The following is a 14258-nucleotide window of genomic DNA, read 5'->3' as shown; positions in this document are numbered from 1 at the left end:
ATCTAACCATCTAAGTACTCCTTTGGTCCACGAAACAAAGGGTCTCCCGGCATTTTACCCACAGCCTCCTAACTCCAGTGTTTCCCTTTTGAGAGTGGCCATGAGGTTGGATTTCTCTTTCGCTTTCTGCTTTCCCATGTCTTGTGCTACAAACAGTGCCGGGCTTCGTGTGCCTCCCACACGAGCCACAGTCTCGAAGCTTCTTGCCGCGTCACTTCCTCTCAGTTTTGGTCTCATTCATTCAGGGCGTCCCAAGTGCCGCATCTGCTCAGACACAGACCCTCCTTCCTGTCCCTACCTCTCCTTCTTCCCGGTACCTCTCCCTCTCTCTGGCCTTCTCTGAAAAGAAACTCACGACAACAGACATCATGCCCCCTTTGGCAGGCATCCCGTCCCTGAGATTCAGATGTGCAACAGACTGAAAACACCCCACACGAGGACATGCTCTATGCTGCTGTGTGGCTTCCCAGGAAGCCCTTTCACTCGTGGGAGGAAAACGGGGAAATGGTCGCTTCGTTTCCAACTACAGCCGTCCCACTGGATGTTATACGAGTGTTCTCCACGGACACCAGCCTTGCACCTGGTCGGTATCTGGAACTGGGAACAGTTCCAAGAATTCACCCACGCTTCACACAGGCTTCACGTCACTGCCCCCAGGAGCCTGGCACGAGAGGGCTCGGAAGTCAGGCACTTGGTCGAGAGCAGCAGGGGCCAGGGGAGCTGGGGGACCACCCAGGCTGGACGCAAGAGCGTCTCCTCACACAAGACACACACACACACACACACACACACACACCAAAGAGCTGAGAGCTTCCTACAGGTTGGATTTTTTTAAGTAGTATTACTATTTCCTTCCCCAGTTTTCTGTTTTTCTCTTTTTTCTAAATCAAGTATATGGAATTGACAAAAGAGGGAAGGGTGTTGTGATTAAAAACCAAAACCAACAGCCAGAATGCTTTCCAGATTTGGTCCCTGTCAGGGTTGACAGCATCTGGGAGAGGACAGAGTGTGTGAGTGTATTTCTGGTGTCCATTTGTGGTTTCAGGTACAAAGAGCCACGCCAGACGTGTCTGTGTTTGTGGGCACTGACAAGAACGCATGGAGCCACGGCCCAGGCTCCCAAGGCTGCTGCTGGGGACCGTCAACTCTGTCTTGTCTGGCCAGGCATTCAAACGTGCCAGGCTCCCCTGTACCACAGACTTGGATAAAGGATGGCCTCCGCGAGATCCAGACCTCCTCAGAATGGCTCCAGACACACACCCCAGATGCTGGGACCCATCACACAGGATTCAGACTGGCAGCATCCTACTCAGCACATGCGGCCACTTCCCGTGTAGGATCTGTGGTACGAGACCCAGGCAGGCAGCCTACCAGCGGACAGAGAGAGCCACATCCCTCTCTGAAAGGGCTTTAGGACTTGGTCCAGTGTGAAAGAGGAGGTGGGGTGGGGGGATGGGGGGAGCAGCGGGGCCTCCCCCCAGCTGGCCCCAAAGGCAGGGCCCCTCCTCCCAGGGGCTGCTGCCCCTGCCTCGGTGCCCCTGAGTGTCCCCAGGAGCCCAGCGTGGATGATAAAACTCATCGACGGAACGCGGCCGCTGCGCAGGTGCGTGGCGTGGGCGGTACAGCTAGCACCAGTGGTCTTGGTCGGGGTGGTGGTAGCTGTGCCGGGCCCGGCCGCCCGAGCTGAGTCCCAGAGTGCAGTGGTAGCCATTGGGCACGCGGCGGAGTGGGTGGGACTGGGAGGTCAGAGAGGACACGTAGGAAGTCCGGGAGGAGCGGCCTGAGTTGGTGGCCACAGCCTCCTCGAAGGTAAGCGTGTCCTCAGGCTGGGTGCGGGCTGTGTCCTCACTGTCCAGACGCTGCCCCAGGTAAGGGTCAGAGCCGATCCTAGAGCCAGCGCCCAGGGGCTGGCTGAGGGGGTCTCTCTGGAGCAGAGCGTTGTGTTCAGAAAGGCCACGACTAAGCCGGCCTGGGGAGAAGGTGGGAAGGCTGGTCTGTGCCCCAGCGAAGTGGACAGGCGAAGAGTTGGCCGTCTTGTAGGTGACACTGGGACGGGGGGTCAGCGGAGTCTGGGGGAGCTGCCTCCGCCCGCCACGGCCAGGGGTGCTAGCACCGGATGTCGACAACAAGGGGCTCCCGTTCATTGAACTACCACCCTACAAGAAAGCAGAACAGAGCAAAAAAAAGAAAAAAATGAAAGTACCAGACCAGAGGCCAATGCAGGTGAGAACCACTGTGGGGAGGGGCAGTAAGGCGTGGAGAGAGGCAGGCACCCTAGGAGGGAGACTGGTAGGGTGTGTGGTGGGGGAAATGTAGCTGGAAACAGTGGGTGACAAAGGGACAGGCCCAGCTCAGGGAGAGGCGAGACCAGAGGCCAGTCCAGGGTAGTTGGGATGGGAGGCCTGGGCTGGTGGGGGAGCAGTGGGGCAAGGAACGGGGGAGTACAGACCCGGGCCAGGGAACCAGGACATGAAGGAGGATTCAGAACATGGTGGGAAAGGGGAGTCTCGTTTGGAGGGGCAGCGAGGAGGTCCTGTCTTACCGGTCTCGGGGGCCCTGGCTCCTGCCCAGCTGTTGGTGATGTGGGGTGGCTGCTGAGAGAGGGTTTGGGATGCGAGGGCTCACGGCCCCCAAAGCGGTCACAGGAGTAGAAGCGCTGCTTCTCCGAGGAAGAGGAAGAAGGCTGCCTCCGCTCCTGGGACCGGCCCCGCTCCTGTCTGCGCTCCCTCCGGCAGCCTGTGGGTCCCTCTCCCGGGGGTGGGCCTGGCCCTGCAGCACTGCTGGGTGCTGGCGGGAAAAAGGGGAAGTCAGCACAGAGATCCAGGTGGGGAGACAGACCCCTAGCCCAGACTTGGTCCCCATGACTAGCAGGAGGACCCAGGGTAAGAGCTGAGGTGGGCGGGTGGTCCTGCCTGGTCCCCCCAGACCTGCGACTCACCACCCCCTACTCAGGACTGCTTATGTGGTCGAGGTACAGAAGAGGGTCTCAGACCCCTGCCCCAGGCCCTGGACATCTGAGGGACCCCTACACGCACCACCATCTGTGTCTGCAGACAGGCTGGGCCCCTTCTCCAGGGACTTCTGCTTCCTGTCCCTGCGGCGATGGCAGCGGTGGTGGTGGTGGGGCACAGGCTGGCTGGCCGGGGCGCGGTCCAGGGCAGCGTTGCAGAGATGAGCCACATGAGGGCGCTGGGGCGCCAGTGTGGAGATGGACCGCTTCATGGGGCTGGCGCTGGGGGCCGGCTGCGGGGGTGGGAGGTGGGGGGGGCGGTGAGGGGGTAGGTGTGAGAGGGCTCACAGTCTGAGAGAGGAGTCTGGGTTCCAGAACCACCAGGCCTCTCCCTCTCCCTGGAGAGCTCTTCCCCACCCAGGCCCACCCTTCCTCCCAGAACACACTGCAAAGTTGCTGTCCATCTCTGCCAGCAGGGCACAGAGAGCTGTTGGCCTCAGTGTCCCGGGAGGACAGGGAGGATGCCAGGAAGAGGGAGGCTGGGGCCGGGCTAGGAGAACACTGAGGGGGTGCTGTGTGTGATGACTCTGCTGGGCCAGGGCCACGGGGCTGCTGCCTTGAGCTGAAATCAGGACCCATGGAAATGGGCCCTCCATGTGGAGCAGACCCACGGCTTCCACTCAGTGTCCTCCAGCTGGCCGCCCTGCTGGCCAGGGTCAGGAAGGGGAAGAAGGCAGGAGCCACCAGCAGTGGGACACAGAGACAAGTTTAGAGGATGAAGTCATTTTGAACGTGCAAAGCCAGGAACCACAAAAGGAGGTAGGGACAGGGCCAACCCCAGGCCAGCACTGAAGGTCCCAGGCCCCAGGCCACGCTCTTCTAAAGCCCATCACCTTCCCAGCAAGTGAAAGCAGGGCCCCCCGACCCAGCCTCAGGTCTGCAGGCCCCTCTCTGAGTCCTTGTGAAAGGGCACGCAGCCCCTTGCCCTAGAACGTCCCTGCATCCCCAGCAGGGGATGGAGCTGGGAGCTCCTGCACGCCCAGAGAAGGAACAGGGCAGATCATCCCCAGAGCTTCCACCGGGCAAAGGGAGGACCAAGGTGTGAGGCACCTTATGCACTGGGGGGAAGGGGGGTGCACTAGGGTGGGACAGGTATGTCCTAGAGAGAAGGAAAGGCTGGGTCAGGCACACTGGGCCACAGAAACCCAAAAAAAAGGCTGACCACAGGTTGGTGCTGGAGACTCTTGGCAGGCCTCAGAGAACTCTGGCTGTTCCTCTTGAGTCCATCATGGAGTCCTACGAGTCCCCAACAGGGCCGACAGCGTCCAGGCTGCCATAAGGTGGGGAGCCTTCACGTGGGACACAAGCCCTCCCCAAGCCAGGTTTCCTCATCCCCCACTCCCCCACCCTTCCATGACCCTGACCCTCCCAGACCACCCACCTGAGTCTCTGCAGCCAGGCGGGGCATGGAGGCTGCTCGTCCCTGGCTCTCCAGACCAGGCTGGGGTTCCCCGTCAGGACCTCTCAGGGCCACGCTCTGCATCTGGACATCGACGGCCTGGGCACAGAGCGGCCCACAGTCACGGCAGCCCCCACTCCACTCTCACCTTCTCCCCCTCCCCCGGGGCTCCCTGCCATCTCCCACCATCCCTGCCTCACCCCCACCCCTATGTTGTCCTTCATCCTCAGCCTGATTTCCCCAGCCCCAGGAACCCGCACCGGTTTTCCTGGCTGCACCACTGGGATCTCTGTGGAGTGGCCACGCTCCAGGGTTGTCCTTGCCTCACTGGGCACCTCCTGGGTCCGCTGAGTGCCCCAGGAAACAGACTCCTTGATGCCGCTCTCTTGGGTTTGTCTGTAGGGCAGAGATGATTGTCCTGTTGGCTCAGAGGTCTGTGGGCCCCGGAATGTCCACCGAGGACCTGGCCCCAGCCTGCCAGGAAGCTACACTAGCCCTTCTGCCCGAGCTCAGGAGCAGCCCAGCGGCGCGAGGCCCTCCCGTGCAGGCCCCTCAAATGGCCACAGGGCAAGGGGTGTGGACCCAGCACCAGGCTCGGAGCAGACGGCCAGAGAGGGCCCCAGAGAGGAGTCCAAGGGAGGGCTGGGCCCAGCCAGCAGCAATCTCAGCCCTAAATACAGCCTCCTGCGTGTAGCTGGAGCAGGAACGGTCCTCAGCAAGGATGAGACCACACGTGTACGACGTGCACAACGCCCAGTACGGACATCCTGTCTATGCTTGTGCCCAGCAAGCCCTGGCTGCTGAGTTACAGGCAGTTTAGGACTCAGCAAAACCTACCTCATTAACAGGGCAAGACCCACAATCAGGCTTCAAAGAAGAGCACCCAAACTGTGCCAACGAGAGGGCGTCGGGAGCCCTAAGCCAGCCACGCCCAGTCTGCTCTCCGGACCGCACCTCAGCCCCTGCTGCATGAGGCAGAGCAGAAGCCCCTCCCTTGGCACTCAGCCAGTGGTCCGTGTGAGCCGATGGGGTGTGAGCAGCCACGGGACCCTGCTGGCCCCAGGGGGTGGCTAGAGGAGCCCGCTGCAGCACCCCTCGGCGACACACAGCACAGGACAGGTCACTGCTCTTTCACAGCACTTGGTTTGGGGTGGTTCATGCCCAAGAATTATTGCGGCAAGAGTTAGAGGACAGGCGAGAGGGATGTCACCAGGCTGTGCACCAGATACAGCTGCTTCAGAAAGCGCGGCCAGAGTGGACATCTGAGGGGAAAGCATCTTAGAGGGGTTCGGAAGACTGGACACACACAAGCCGTCAACAGAATGCGGTGGGGATTGAGATGGAAACAAGTAATTTCTCAACGGGCAGGGAGGGAGCAGAGGCAGAGGCCCCTGCCCAGGAAGGCAAATGGGCACACACACTGGGAGGGGACAGTCTGAAGCCGCTGACCTTAGTACCATCAAAGGCACCCATGTCACGTTGGGAATCAGCTCTGGGGACCACCACAGACTGCTCCAGCAGCCGGCCTGGACCAGCTTCCAGGCACCAGCCACGGGGAACCATCTGGGTGGAGGTGGGCACGGGGTGGACAGTGGAGCCCGTCTCCCAAAGTGGCGATGGGACCTGAAGGCTCCGTGTCCTGAGGCCATGCCTGCAGAGAGCCCCTCTGGGAGGTGCCGACACCAGGAATCCTCCCTCCTCCCAGCACTGCGCCCCCTGGCCAGGTACGCACACGGCCCCGCCGTTGCTGAGGGAGGCAGTGCTCTTCTGCCGAAGGAAAACCCGGGCTCCTCGGAGCACCGCGGGCTGTGTCTGCTCCAGCGTAGCCTTCAGAGGGTGGAAGAGGGACACAGGGCCCATCTGCAGAAGGGACACAGAGAAGAGGAAGAGCTCTAAGGGCAGAGACAGGTGCACCAGGAAGCTGCCGTGTCCCCGCAGCGTGGGCTGGTGCTCCTTCTGCCCTGCCCCAGCCCTTCACAGGAGGCAGGCAAAGTCTTCCCCCCAGCCTGGCCTGTGAGTGACATCAGCAAAGTCATTTCACTTCTTGGAGCTTCAGCTTCCTCACCTACAAAATCTGGGGACTGCACCTACTTAGAAATGGCAAAAATATTTCATCTCATCAACTTGGATTGACGGACAGAGGCCGCATGAGCCCCAGATTGAGCAGAATTCTGAGATTTCAGGCCTTGGTGGGGGGGCAGGGCACGGGTGGGTGTCTGCAACAGACAGGGGAACGGGGGGCTGTGGTATGGGTGGGCATCAGATAGTTCCCATTCCAAGAGGGGTGACTGTCCCTGCCGGCCCTGACCACCAGGCAAATTTCTAGACAAGAGAGTCTCCATATGGTCACTGGTGCTTTGGCTATGTGGGTAAGTTGTTCTCTTTGAAGGGTGACGTCAGGAAGACGGGGCCCCAAACCAGCCCAGTCAGAGTCATGGTGGAAGAAATCATGGCCTTGGACCCAACAGTTTGAATCTCTCTGCTCCCTGCCGTGTGCAGGATAAGCAAGTTCTCCTCGCACATCCCCAAATAACCTCCTCGAGTGTTCTTCAAACTTCTTTCTTCTACTACTTAAAAAAGTGGTATGTCCAGGGAACATGTTCCCAGCCCCTTATCTACTGCTCCCGAACACTGGCTCTCCAAGTCAGGGGACCCCAGGACCAGCAAGAGACCAGCCACTGGAAAGCAGAAAGGCTGCACGGAGTCTCTGACTTTGGGGGCAGAGAGGTGAAGCCACAGTTGGGAGCCCTCCTCCTCCTTTTCCTGCCGTTCAATCCCCAGGAGGATGTGCGTTCCCTCTGCTGTCGAAACAGCTAACGGGTGTCAGAGCCTGAGGGTTACTTCTTGGGAACCCTGAAACCCAGTACCTGGGACAGGCCTCCTGTTGCCTGGTGAATCTGGTCTCTGGTGGTCTTGTTCTGCTTGTAGAAGTCGAATATCATCAGAGCTGCGTACACTTTTCCCACAGTCATCTCATCGGCTGGAGGGGAGAAAACAGAGGATGGCGTGTGGCGGAGGAAGGTGGGGTGGGGTGGGAAAGGGAAGAGCCCCCACCATGAGGAACCCCGTACGCGCTCAGCAAAGGGCACAGGGCTTGGCCAAAGTTGCGCGGTCCCCACATGGTGTCTTTGGACACTGGGCACAGGCTCCCAGGAGCTGTATTGACTCTCCACAGGGCCCCGCATCTCCTCCCAGTGAAGTGGATGTGGAGTTTAATCTTTAAGCCCTTCTTCTCTAACAGGAGTCTCCCTGCTGTTCTCTGGATCTTTTTAAGTACACCCCCCACCAGGAATGTGGGGGGACTGTGGCCAACAGAATAAAGCCCAGGTAATCCCCTCCCACTCGTAAGACCATTTCCCCGCAGGTGGAATCTAAGTCTAGACTATCAATGAGGTCACCCTGGCCCAGGGGTCCTGGCACTGCCTCTGGGTAGGACACAGAAGGGGGTGAACAAGGGGAGTTGTTTTTTGTTTTTTTTTTTAAGATTTTATTTATTTATTTGACAGAGAGAGATCACAAGTAGGCAGAGGCAGGCAGAGAGAGGGGGAGGAAGAAGCAGGCTCCCCGCTGAGCAGAGAGCCCGATGTGGGGTTCCATCCCAGGACCCTGAGATCATGACCTGAGCTGAAGGCAGAGGCTTTAACCCACTGAGCCACCCAGGCGCCCCAAACAAGGGGAGTTTCTTTCCCTCACTTACGTTTATGGGGTGGCACCAGTAAATCCAGTGTCTTCTGGGGCAGATTGGCCCACACAGAGGAGATCTCCTTCCTCAACTCGGCATCACACTGGTGCTGCTTGGTGCCGGCTGGGGCGGGACAGGGTGTGGAGGGGAAGAGAGATGTCAGCAGCCGTCCCATATCCCCCTTGGGGAGTAGGCAGGGAGAGGTGTGGTGTAGAGGGAAATGGGGCAAGGACAGTGCTAGGAGAGAGGGCGGAGCAGGAAGAAGCATGGCCACGGTGGCCATCAGAGCGCCCCAATGGGCTCCTGTCTGGAGACAGAGGCCTGCGTGCATGGGCCCTGGGAGTGGAGAAGGTCACGGTGGCAGTCCAGCCCTTCAAAACTATCCAGTGAACACCCACCCATGCCAGGTACTGTTCTAGGTGAGGGGACAAAAGCAGCTGCCTTTGTGGCATGACGTGGCTTAATAAAGTGGCAGTAAGTTAAAAATCTAGGGTGTTGGGTACAGAAGCAGCCCAGTAGGAGGGATGAGAAATACCAGGAGGCCTGCCGTGTTGGACAGGGTGGTCAGGAAAGTTGTGTGTGCACGACCGTGAAGGCAGAAAGGGACCAGGGTGTGTCACACAATGAGCCAGGACAGCAAGGCTCACTGAGCAGGGCATGGGGGTTGGGCGTTGCAAGAAGCAGATGCTGAGATGGGAAGCAGCAGAGGGATAAAATACGGATTTATCTTTTTTTAGCATCAGGGTTAGTGTGGTGTGCATACAGTGACACTCACCCTTTTCAGTTATCCCGTTCTGTGAACTGCGATAAACCCATGAAGCCACGTATCCACCCCCACAATCGAGACGTGGGACCAAAGCCAAAGCCCCTCCACGCTCCCTCCGTAACTGACCCTTGGCCTTCTCCTCCCCTCCCCTCCCTCCCCCTCCCCGTGTGTTTTTTGTCCGGTTTATGTGGCCTTCTCCAGAATGCCACACAAATAACATCACAGGGTGTCTTGGTTTTGGGGGACTTCCCCACTCAGCCCAGTGCATTTGAGACTCATCTGTGTTGGCAAACGTGTCGGTAGTGTGTTTCTTTTGATAGCTGAGGACTATCTTACTGTATGGGCAGACCACAATTTGCTTATCCATTCACCAGTTGTAAACACTTGAGTTGCTTACATTTGGAGGTGATTATGAAATAAAGCTGTGAACCTCTGCATCTATGGTTTTGTAAAGATGTATGTTTTCTTTTCTTCCCACTTAGGAGTGGGATGGCTGAGCCAAACCATAAGGAACTGCCAAACAAGGGTGACAAGAATTCCATATTATGCATTCTCACCAGGACTTAATACTGCCCCTTTAAAAAGATTTTAAACATATTAATAACCATGTAATGTTACCTTATTGTGGCTTCATTTTGGATTTCTCTAATGACTAAAGATACTGAGCGTCTCTGTAGCTGTTTACTTGCCTTCCATATATATATCTCGGTGACATGTCTGTTGAAACCCTTTGTCCATTTTTATCAGGTTGTCTATTTTCTTATTACTGAGTTGTGGGAGACCTTTACCTATTCTGGGAACTGATCCTATATCAGATATATGTTTCAAAAATATTTTAACCATTGCTTTAGCTTGTCTTTTCATTTTCTTAAATGTAAAGCAAAAGTTTTTTACGTTGATGAAGTTCAATTTATCGGTTTTTTTTTTTTTGATGGCTCATGCTTTTTGTCTTAAAAAATCTTTCCCAAACTCAAAATTGCCAAAATTTCTCTCCTGTGTTTCCTTCTAGAGGTTTTATAATTTCACATTTTACATTATGTCTATGATCATTTTCAAGTTAATTTTGGTAGGAGGTGAAAGGTATGTGCTATGGGCCGCATTGTGCGCTACCCCCAGTCACCTGTTGAAACCGGAACTCTCACTGGGACTGTATAAGGCTGAGAAGGAGGTAATTAGGTGAAATGAGGTCAGAAGGGGGGCGCCTGACCTACAGAGTTAGTGTCCTTATGGGAAGAGACACCAGAAAATTCGTTCACTCTCTGTACCCACTCAAGGAAAGACCATGTGAGCACATGGTGAGAAGGTGACCACCCTACAAACCCGGAGAAAAGGCCTGGGGATGAACCCTACCTTCCCGGCTCCTTGATTCGGACTTCCAGCCTCTAGACTGTGAGGAATAAATTTCTGTGTTTAAGCCACTCACTTATGGTATTTTGTTATTGGCAGCCCAAGCAGACGAAGATAGTAAAGGTCAAGATGTTTCCCTTTTGGGGGGATATAGCTGTCTAAATTATTCCAGTACCATTTGTTGAAAAAATTATCCTTTCTCCATTAATTGCCTTTACAACTTCATCAAAAGCCCATTGGCTGTGTAAGTGTGAGTCTCCTTTGTGTTCCACTGACCCATGTCTCTGCAACTGACTTGCTTTATAGGTAGTCTCCGATTCATGTGGAGTAAGTTTTCCAGCTTTGTTCTTTTTTCAGAATTGTTTCTCAAGTTCTTTTGCTTTTCTACAAACATTTTAGAATTCACTTGTACATTTCTACCTAAAAACATCTTGGGATTTTGGTTGTGTTAACATTTATTCTATTGATCGGTGTGGGAAGAGCTGACATCATGGCGACACGGAGTCTTCCGGTGCAGGAAGACGATGCAGTGCTTGATTCAGTTAGGTCTTCTTTGATTCTTTCAGCCAGTGCTTTGAAATTGGCAGCATAAAAATCTCACATATATACATTGTAGAGTTATCCAGCAACACAGATGTATTTCATGGTTTTGGTGCGATTTTAATGGAACTTTTCCCCATTTCAATTAATTGCTAATATGTAGAAATACATTTGCTTCTTGCACATTGACCTTGTATCCTGTAGCCTTGCTATACTTGTGTGTTGTTTTAGTAACTTCTTTTAATGGCTTAAAACAATAGAAATTTGTTATCTCAGTTCTGGAGGCCAGAAGCTCAAAATCAAGGTGTCAGCATGACGGTGCCTCCTCCATATGCTCTAGTGAAGAATTCTTCCTTGCCTGTTCCCAGATGTTGGTGGCTCCCAGCCATCGCTGGCATTCCTTGTTTTATAGATGCCTCCATTTTACTCACCTTTTCTTAGAGCCTTTCAGATTTTCTCCGTAGATAATCATGCCAGTTGTAAATATGGACGGCTTTATTTCTTCCTTTCCAAGTGGTATGCTTCCTATTTCTTTTTCTTAACTTATTACAATGGCTAGGTCCTAAAGTAAGATGTTGAACAGGAATGATGACAGTAGACATCCTTCCTTTGTTTTTGATCTTAGGGGGAAAGTCTTTCTTTGTTAAGCGTGTCATTCGCTGAAGGTTTTTCACAGATATCCTTGGTCAGATTGAAGGGGCTTCCTTCGTTAGTACGCTATGCAGAATTTTTAAAATCATGAGTAAGATACTTAATTTTTGTGAAATGCTTTTTCTGCATCTACTGAGATGATCATATAGTTCCACTTCTTTGATATGGTAAATTATATTGATTGATTTTTAAACTTGAACTCAACTTGCATTCTTGGGATAAACCCTACTTTTGTCATCAAGTAAATAGAAATATATATATCCAGATTCAGTCTGAGAAAACTGTGTTGAATATTTTTGTGCCTACAGTCATGTGGGATAGTGATCTATAATTTTCTTTTCTTATAATGTCTTTTTCTCTTCTTGGTGTCAGAGTAATGTTAGCATCATACGGTAAGTTGAAAAATATGCTCTTTTTTTCTATTTTCTGGAAGAGTTTATATAGAACAGGTATTATTTCCTCCTTAAATGTTTGGCCGACTTCACCTATGGAGCTAACGGGGCCATGGATTTTCTTGTTGGAATTCTTTTAACTATAATTTAATTTCTTTACTAAATATAGTGCTACTCAGATTATCTCTTCCTTTTTTTTAACCCACTCAGGTTATCCATGCCTGAATGAGCTTGGTAGTTGGTGTCAAAGAATTTTCCCATTTCATTTAAGTTACTGACAGAGAGTTGTTCATAAAATTTCCTTGTTATCCATTTAATGGCAGCAGGACCTATAGTGGTGTTCTTTCATTCCTTATATTGGTTATTTTTGCCTCCCTTTTTTCTTGATTAGTCTAGCCAGAGGTTTATTAATTTTATTGGTTTGGTTTCCAACATGATCATCCTTGCTGTTATGTTGAAGGTAGACAAGAGCAGAGGCAGACCAGCTGGAAGCTACGGCAACAATCTAGCCAAGACCCAGAGGCAGTGGCTTGGACAGGAGCTGGCAGTGGGAGAGGGCAGAGAAGTGATCATACTCTGTAGATATTGAAGGTAGAGTCAGGAGATATGACAAGGGATCAGATATAGGTCAAAACTGGGGCAAGGATGGAAAAAAAAAAAAAAAGGAGGTAAGAATGACTCCAAAGCCTTTGGCTTGAGTGACCGACTGGAAGAAGAGAGTTTCCACTGATGGAGATGGGAACGACCACGGGGAACACGTGGTGATCAAGTCTGGGCAAGTGAATTTTGGAATGCTTCCTGGGCTTCCAAGTGGGGACAGTAAATAACTTTTCTCACGTAGCTCCTCACATGAGAATGCAGGTCTGGGGTTCAGGAAGAGGCCTGGACTTCAAACACGAAGTAGGAATTCCCAGTACTTAGAGCCATGAGAATAGGTGGAAGGACCAAGGGGGCAGAGCGTCTGAGGGGCACAGTGACATCCGGAGAGCGGGAGACATGAGAAAACACAACAAGAAACACCAAAGGGATTCAAAAAGGAGGTGACAGCCGAGGAAAGGCTGAGCTGCGGACAGGGAAGATAAGGTCACTGAGCAGCTCAGCGAGCACGGCTCCCGCAGCACGGCCGTGCAGACCCGCCTGCGGGGTGATCGGGAGAGACCAGAGAGACCCCGCAGACCAGTCTCTCAAGAAGCCGGCTGCAAGGAAGAATAAACATAGGGAAGCTGATGGAGGGAGCAGAAAACCTTTTAAAGATGGGAGAGAACACAGCGCGTCTATATGTTGATACAAAGACTCCAATAGGGAGGAAACAAGTGACAGGACAAGAAGCGCGGTGCAGAATTTCTGGCGTGACATATTTGGGTAGATGATGAGAATGGGACCTAGAGTGCAAGGGGTGGTGGGGTACGGGACTGGCCTTGACTCATCCGCTATAAACAAAATGGCTGAGCTCAAGGTCACGAATGCAGCCTGGAGGGCGGTGTGGGGGCAGGGACAGGGCCGATCCCCTCTGGTGGCTCTAATCTCCTCTGAAAGTACAGCAGGCGTCACAGGAGGCTGCAGGTGGGGAGGACACACTGGAGGTTTGTTCTCTCCTAGATTTGCCACAGGCAATGCGGTCCTGTCAGCTCAGGAGAGGACCTGCCAGGGACTGGGCTCACTTCAGGGAGTGGACCGCAGGCACACAGACTCTCCGCCCTGGAAGGGTGCTGCCTCCACATGCTCTAGCTCTGGGTAACCTGGACAGGCCGATTACCCTCACCGCACCTCAGCTCCCTCCCATGAAAATGGGATCATTCACAATGCCCCAGGGCGGTTGTCAGATGACAAGGTTGGTGCCCGACAGAGGCGCCATGGGCACCTGTCCTCGGTCCCCTCCAGACAGGCCTCCTCACCCCTCTTCCCTGCACACCCCCCTGGGGGCGGCTCTGGAGTGAGACTGCCAGGCTCCGGCTCGGTGCCTTCCCCAGATGCTGCTTGCTCACCTGGAGCCAGCTTGATCTCCAGTGCGGTCCGGATGAGGGCCATCAGCGTGGACGTGAAGTGGACAGTCATGTCCTCGTTGGAGATGGGCATGTTCATGCGAACCAGGCGCTAGGGACAAGGGGAGCAGGTCAGGGACAGGCTTACCAGGGTCCCTCCACCATGGGACTACAAGGTGCTAGAGGCCCCTAGAGGCTGGGCTTCTCCTGGGGGTAGCTTCTGCAGGTGCCCAGGCCCAAGCAAAGTTGGGTGGCTGGGAGTTTTGCCAGCATTCACACTCACCCTTGGACCCCCACCCTCACCGGAGCTGAGGCTTCACCTAGCCGCAGACAAACGGACATCCAGGTAAAGACTGTCGCATCGCACCAAGTCAGAAGGCTGGGTCCCTCTGAAAGAACAGGCACGTGCTCAGGTGGAAGGACCCCTGCCCGAGGCTGGAGTAAGGGGCATGTGGCCTGGGCTCAAGAGGGAGGGGTCTGGGCTGCAGA

The 14258-nt window shown here is 54.2% G+C and overlaps 1 protein-coding gene across 1 annotated transcript in view; it reads right to left on the bottom strand.

The window, feature by feature from the left end:
* Positions 1–238: 238 nt before the first annotated feature.
* Positions 239–14258, bottom strand: part of CACNA1B (calcium voltage-gated channel subunit alpha1 B) — a 143807-nt gene continuing 129787 nt past the window's right edge. The window contains exons 38-46 of the mRNA XM_032865594.1: positions 13773–13881; positions 8107–8214; positions 7277–7389; positions 6142–6269; positions 4670–4805; positions 4392–4508; positions 3036–3243; positions 2543–2787; positions 239–2156 (exon numbers count right to left, since the gene is read on the bottom strand). Of these exons, the coding sequence (XP_032721485.1) occupies positions 1626–2156; positions 2543–2787; positions 3036–3243; positions 4392–4508; positions 4670–4805; positions 6142–6269; positions 7277–7389; positions 8107–8214; positions 13773–13881 (1695 nt within the window). The 3' untranslated portion in view covers positions 239–1625. The remainder of the gene's footprint in view (positions 2157–2542; positions 2788–3035; positions 3244–4391; positions 4509–4669; positions 4806–6141; positions 6270–7276; positions 7390–8106; positions 8215–13772; positions 13882–14258) is intronic.

Source organism: Lontra canadensis, unplaced genomic scaffold (genome assembly GCF_010015895.1).
Source record: "Lontra canadensis isolate GAN:19392208 unplaced genomic scaffold, GSC_riverotter_1.0 scaffold30, whole genome shotgun sequence".
Lineage (NCBI taxonomy): Eukaryota > Metazoa > Chordata > Mammalia > Carnivora > Mustelidae > Lontra > Lontra canadensis.
This window is presented reverse-complemented; position numbering and strand designations above follow the sequence as displayed.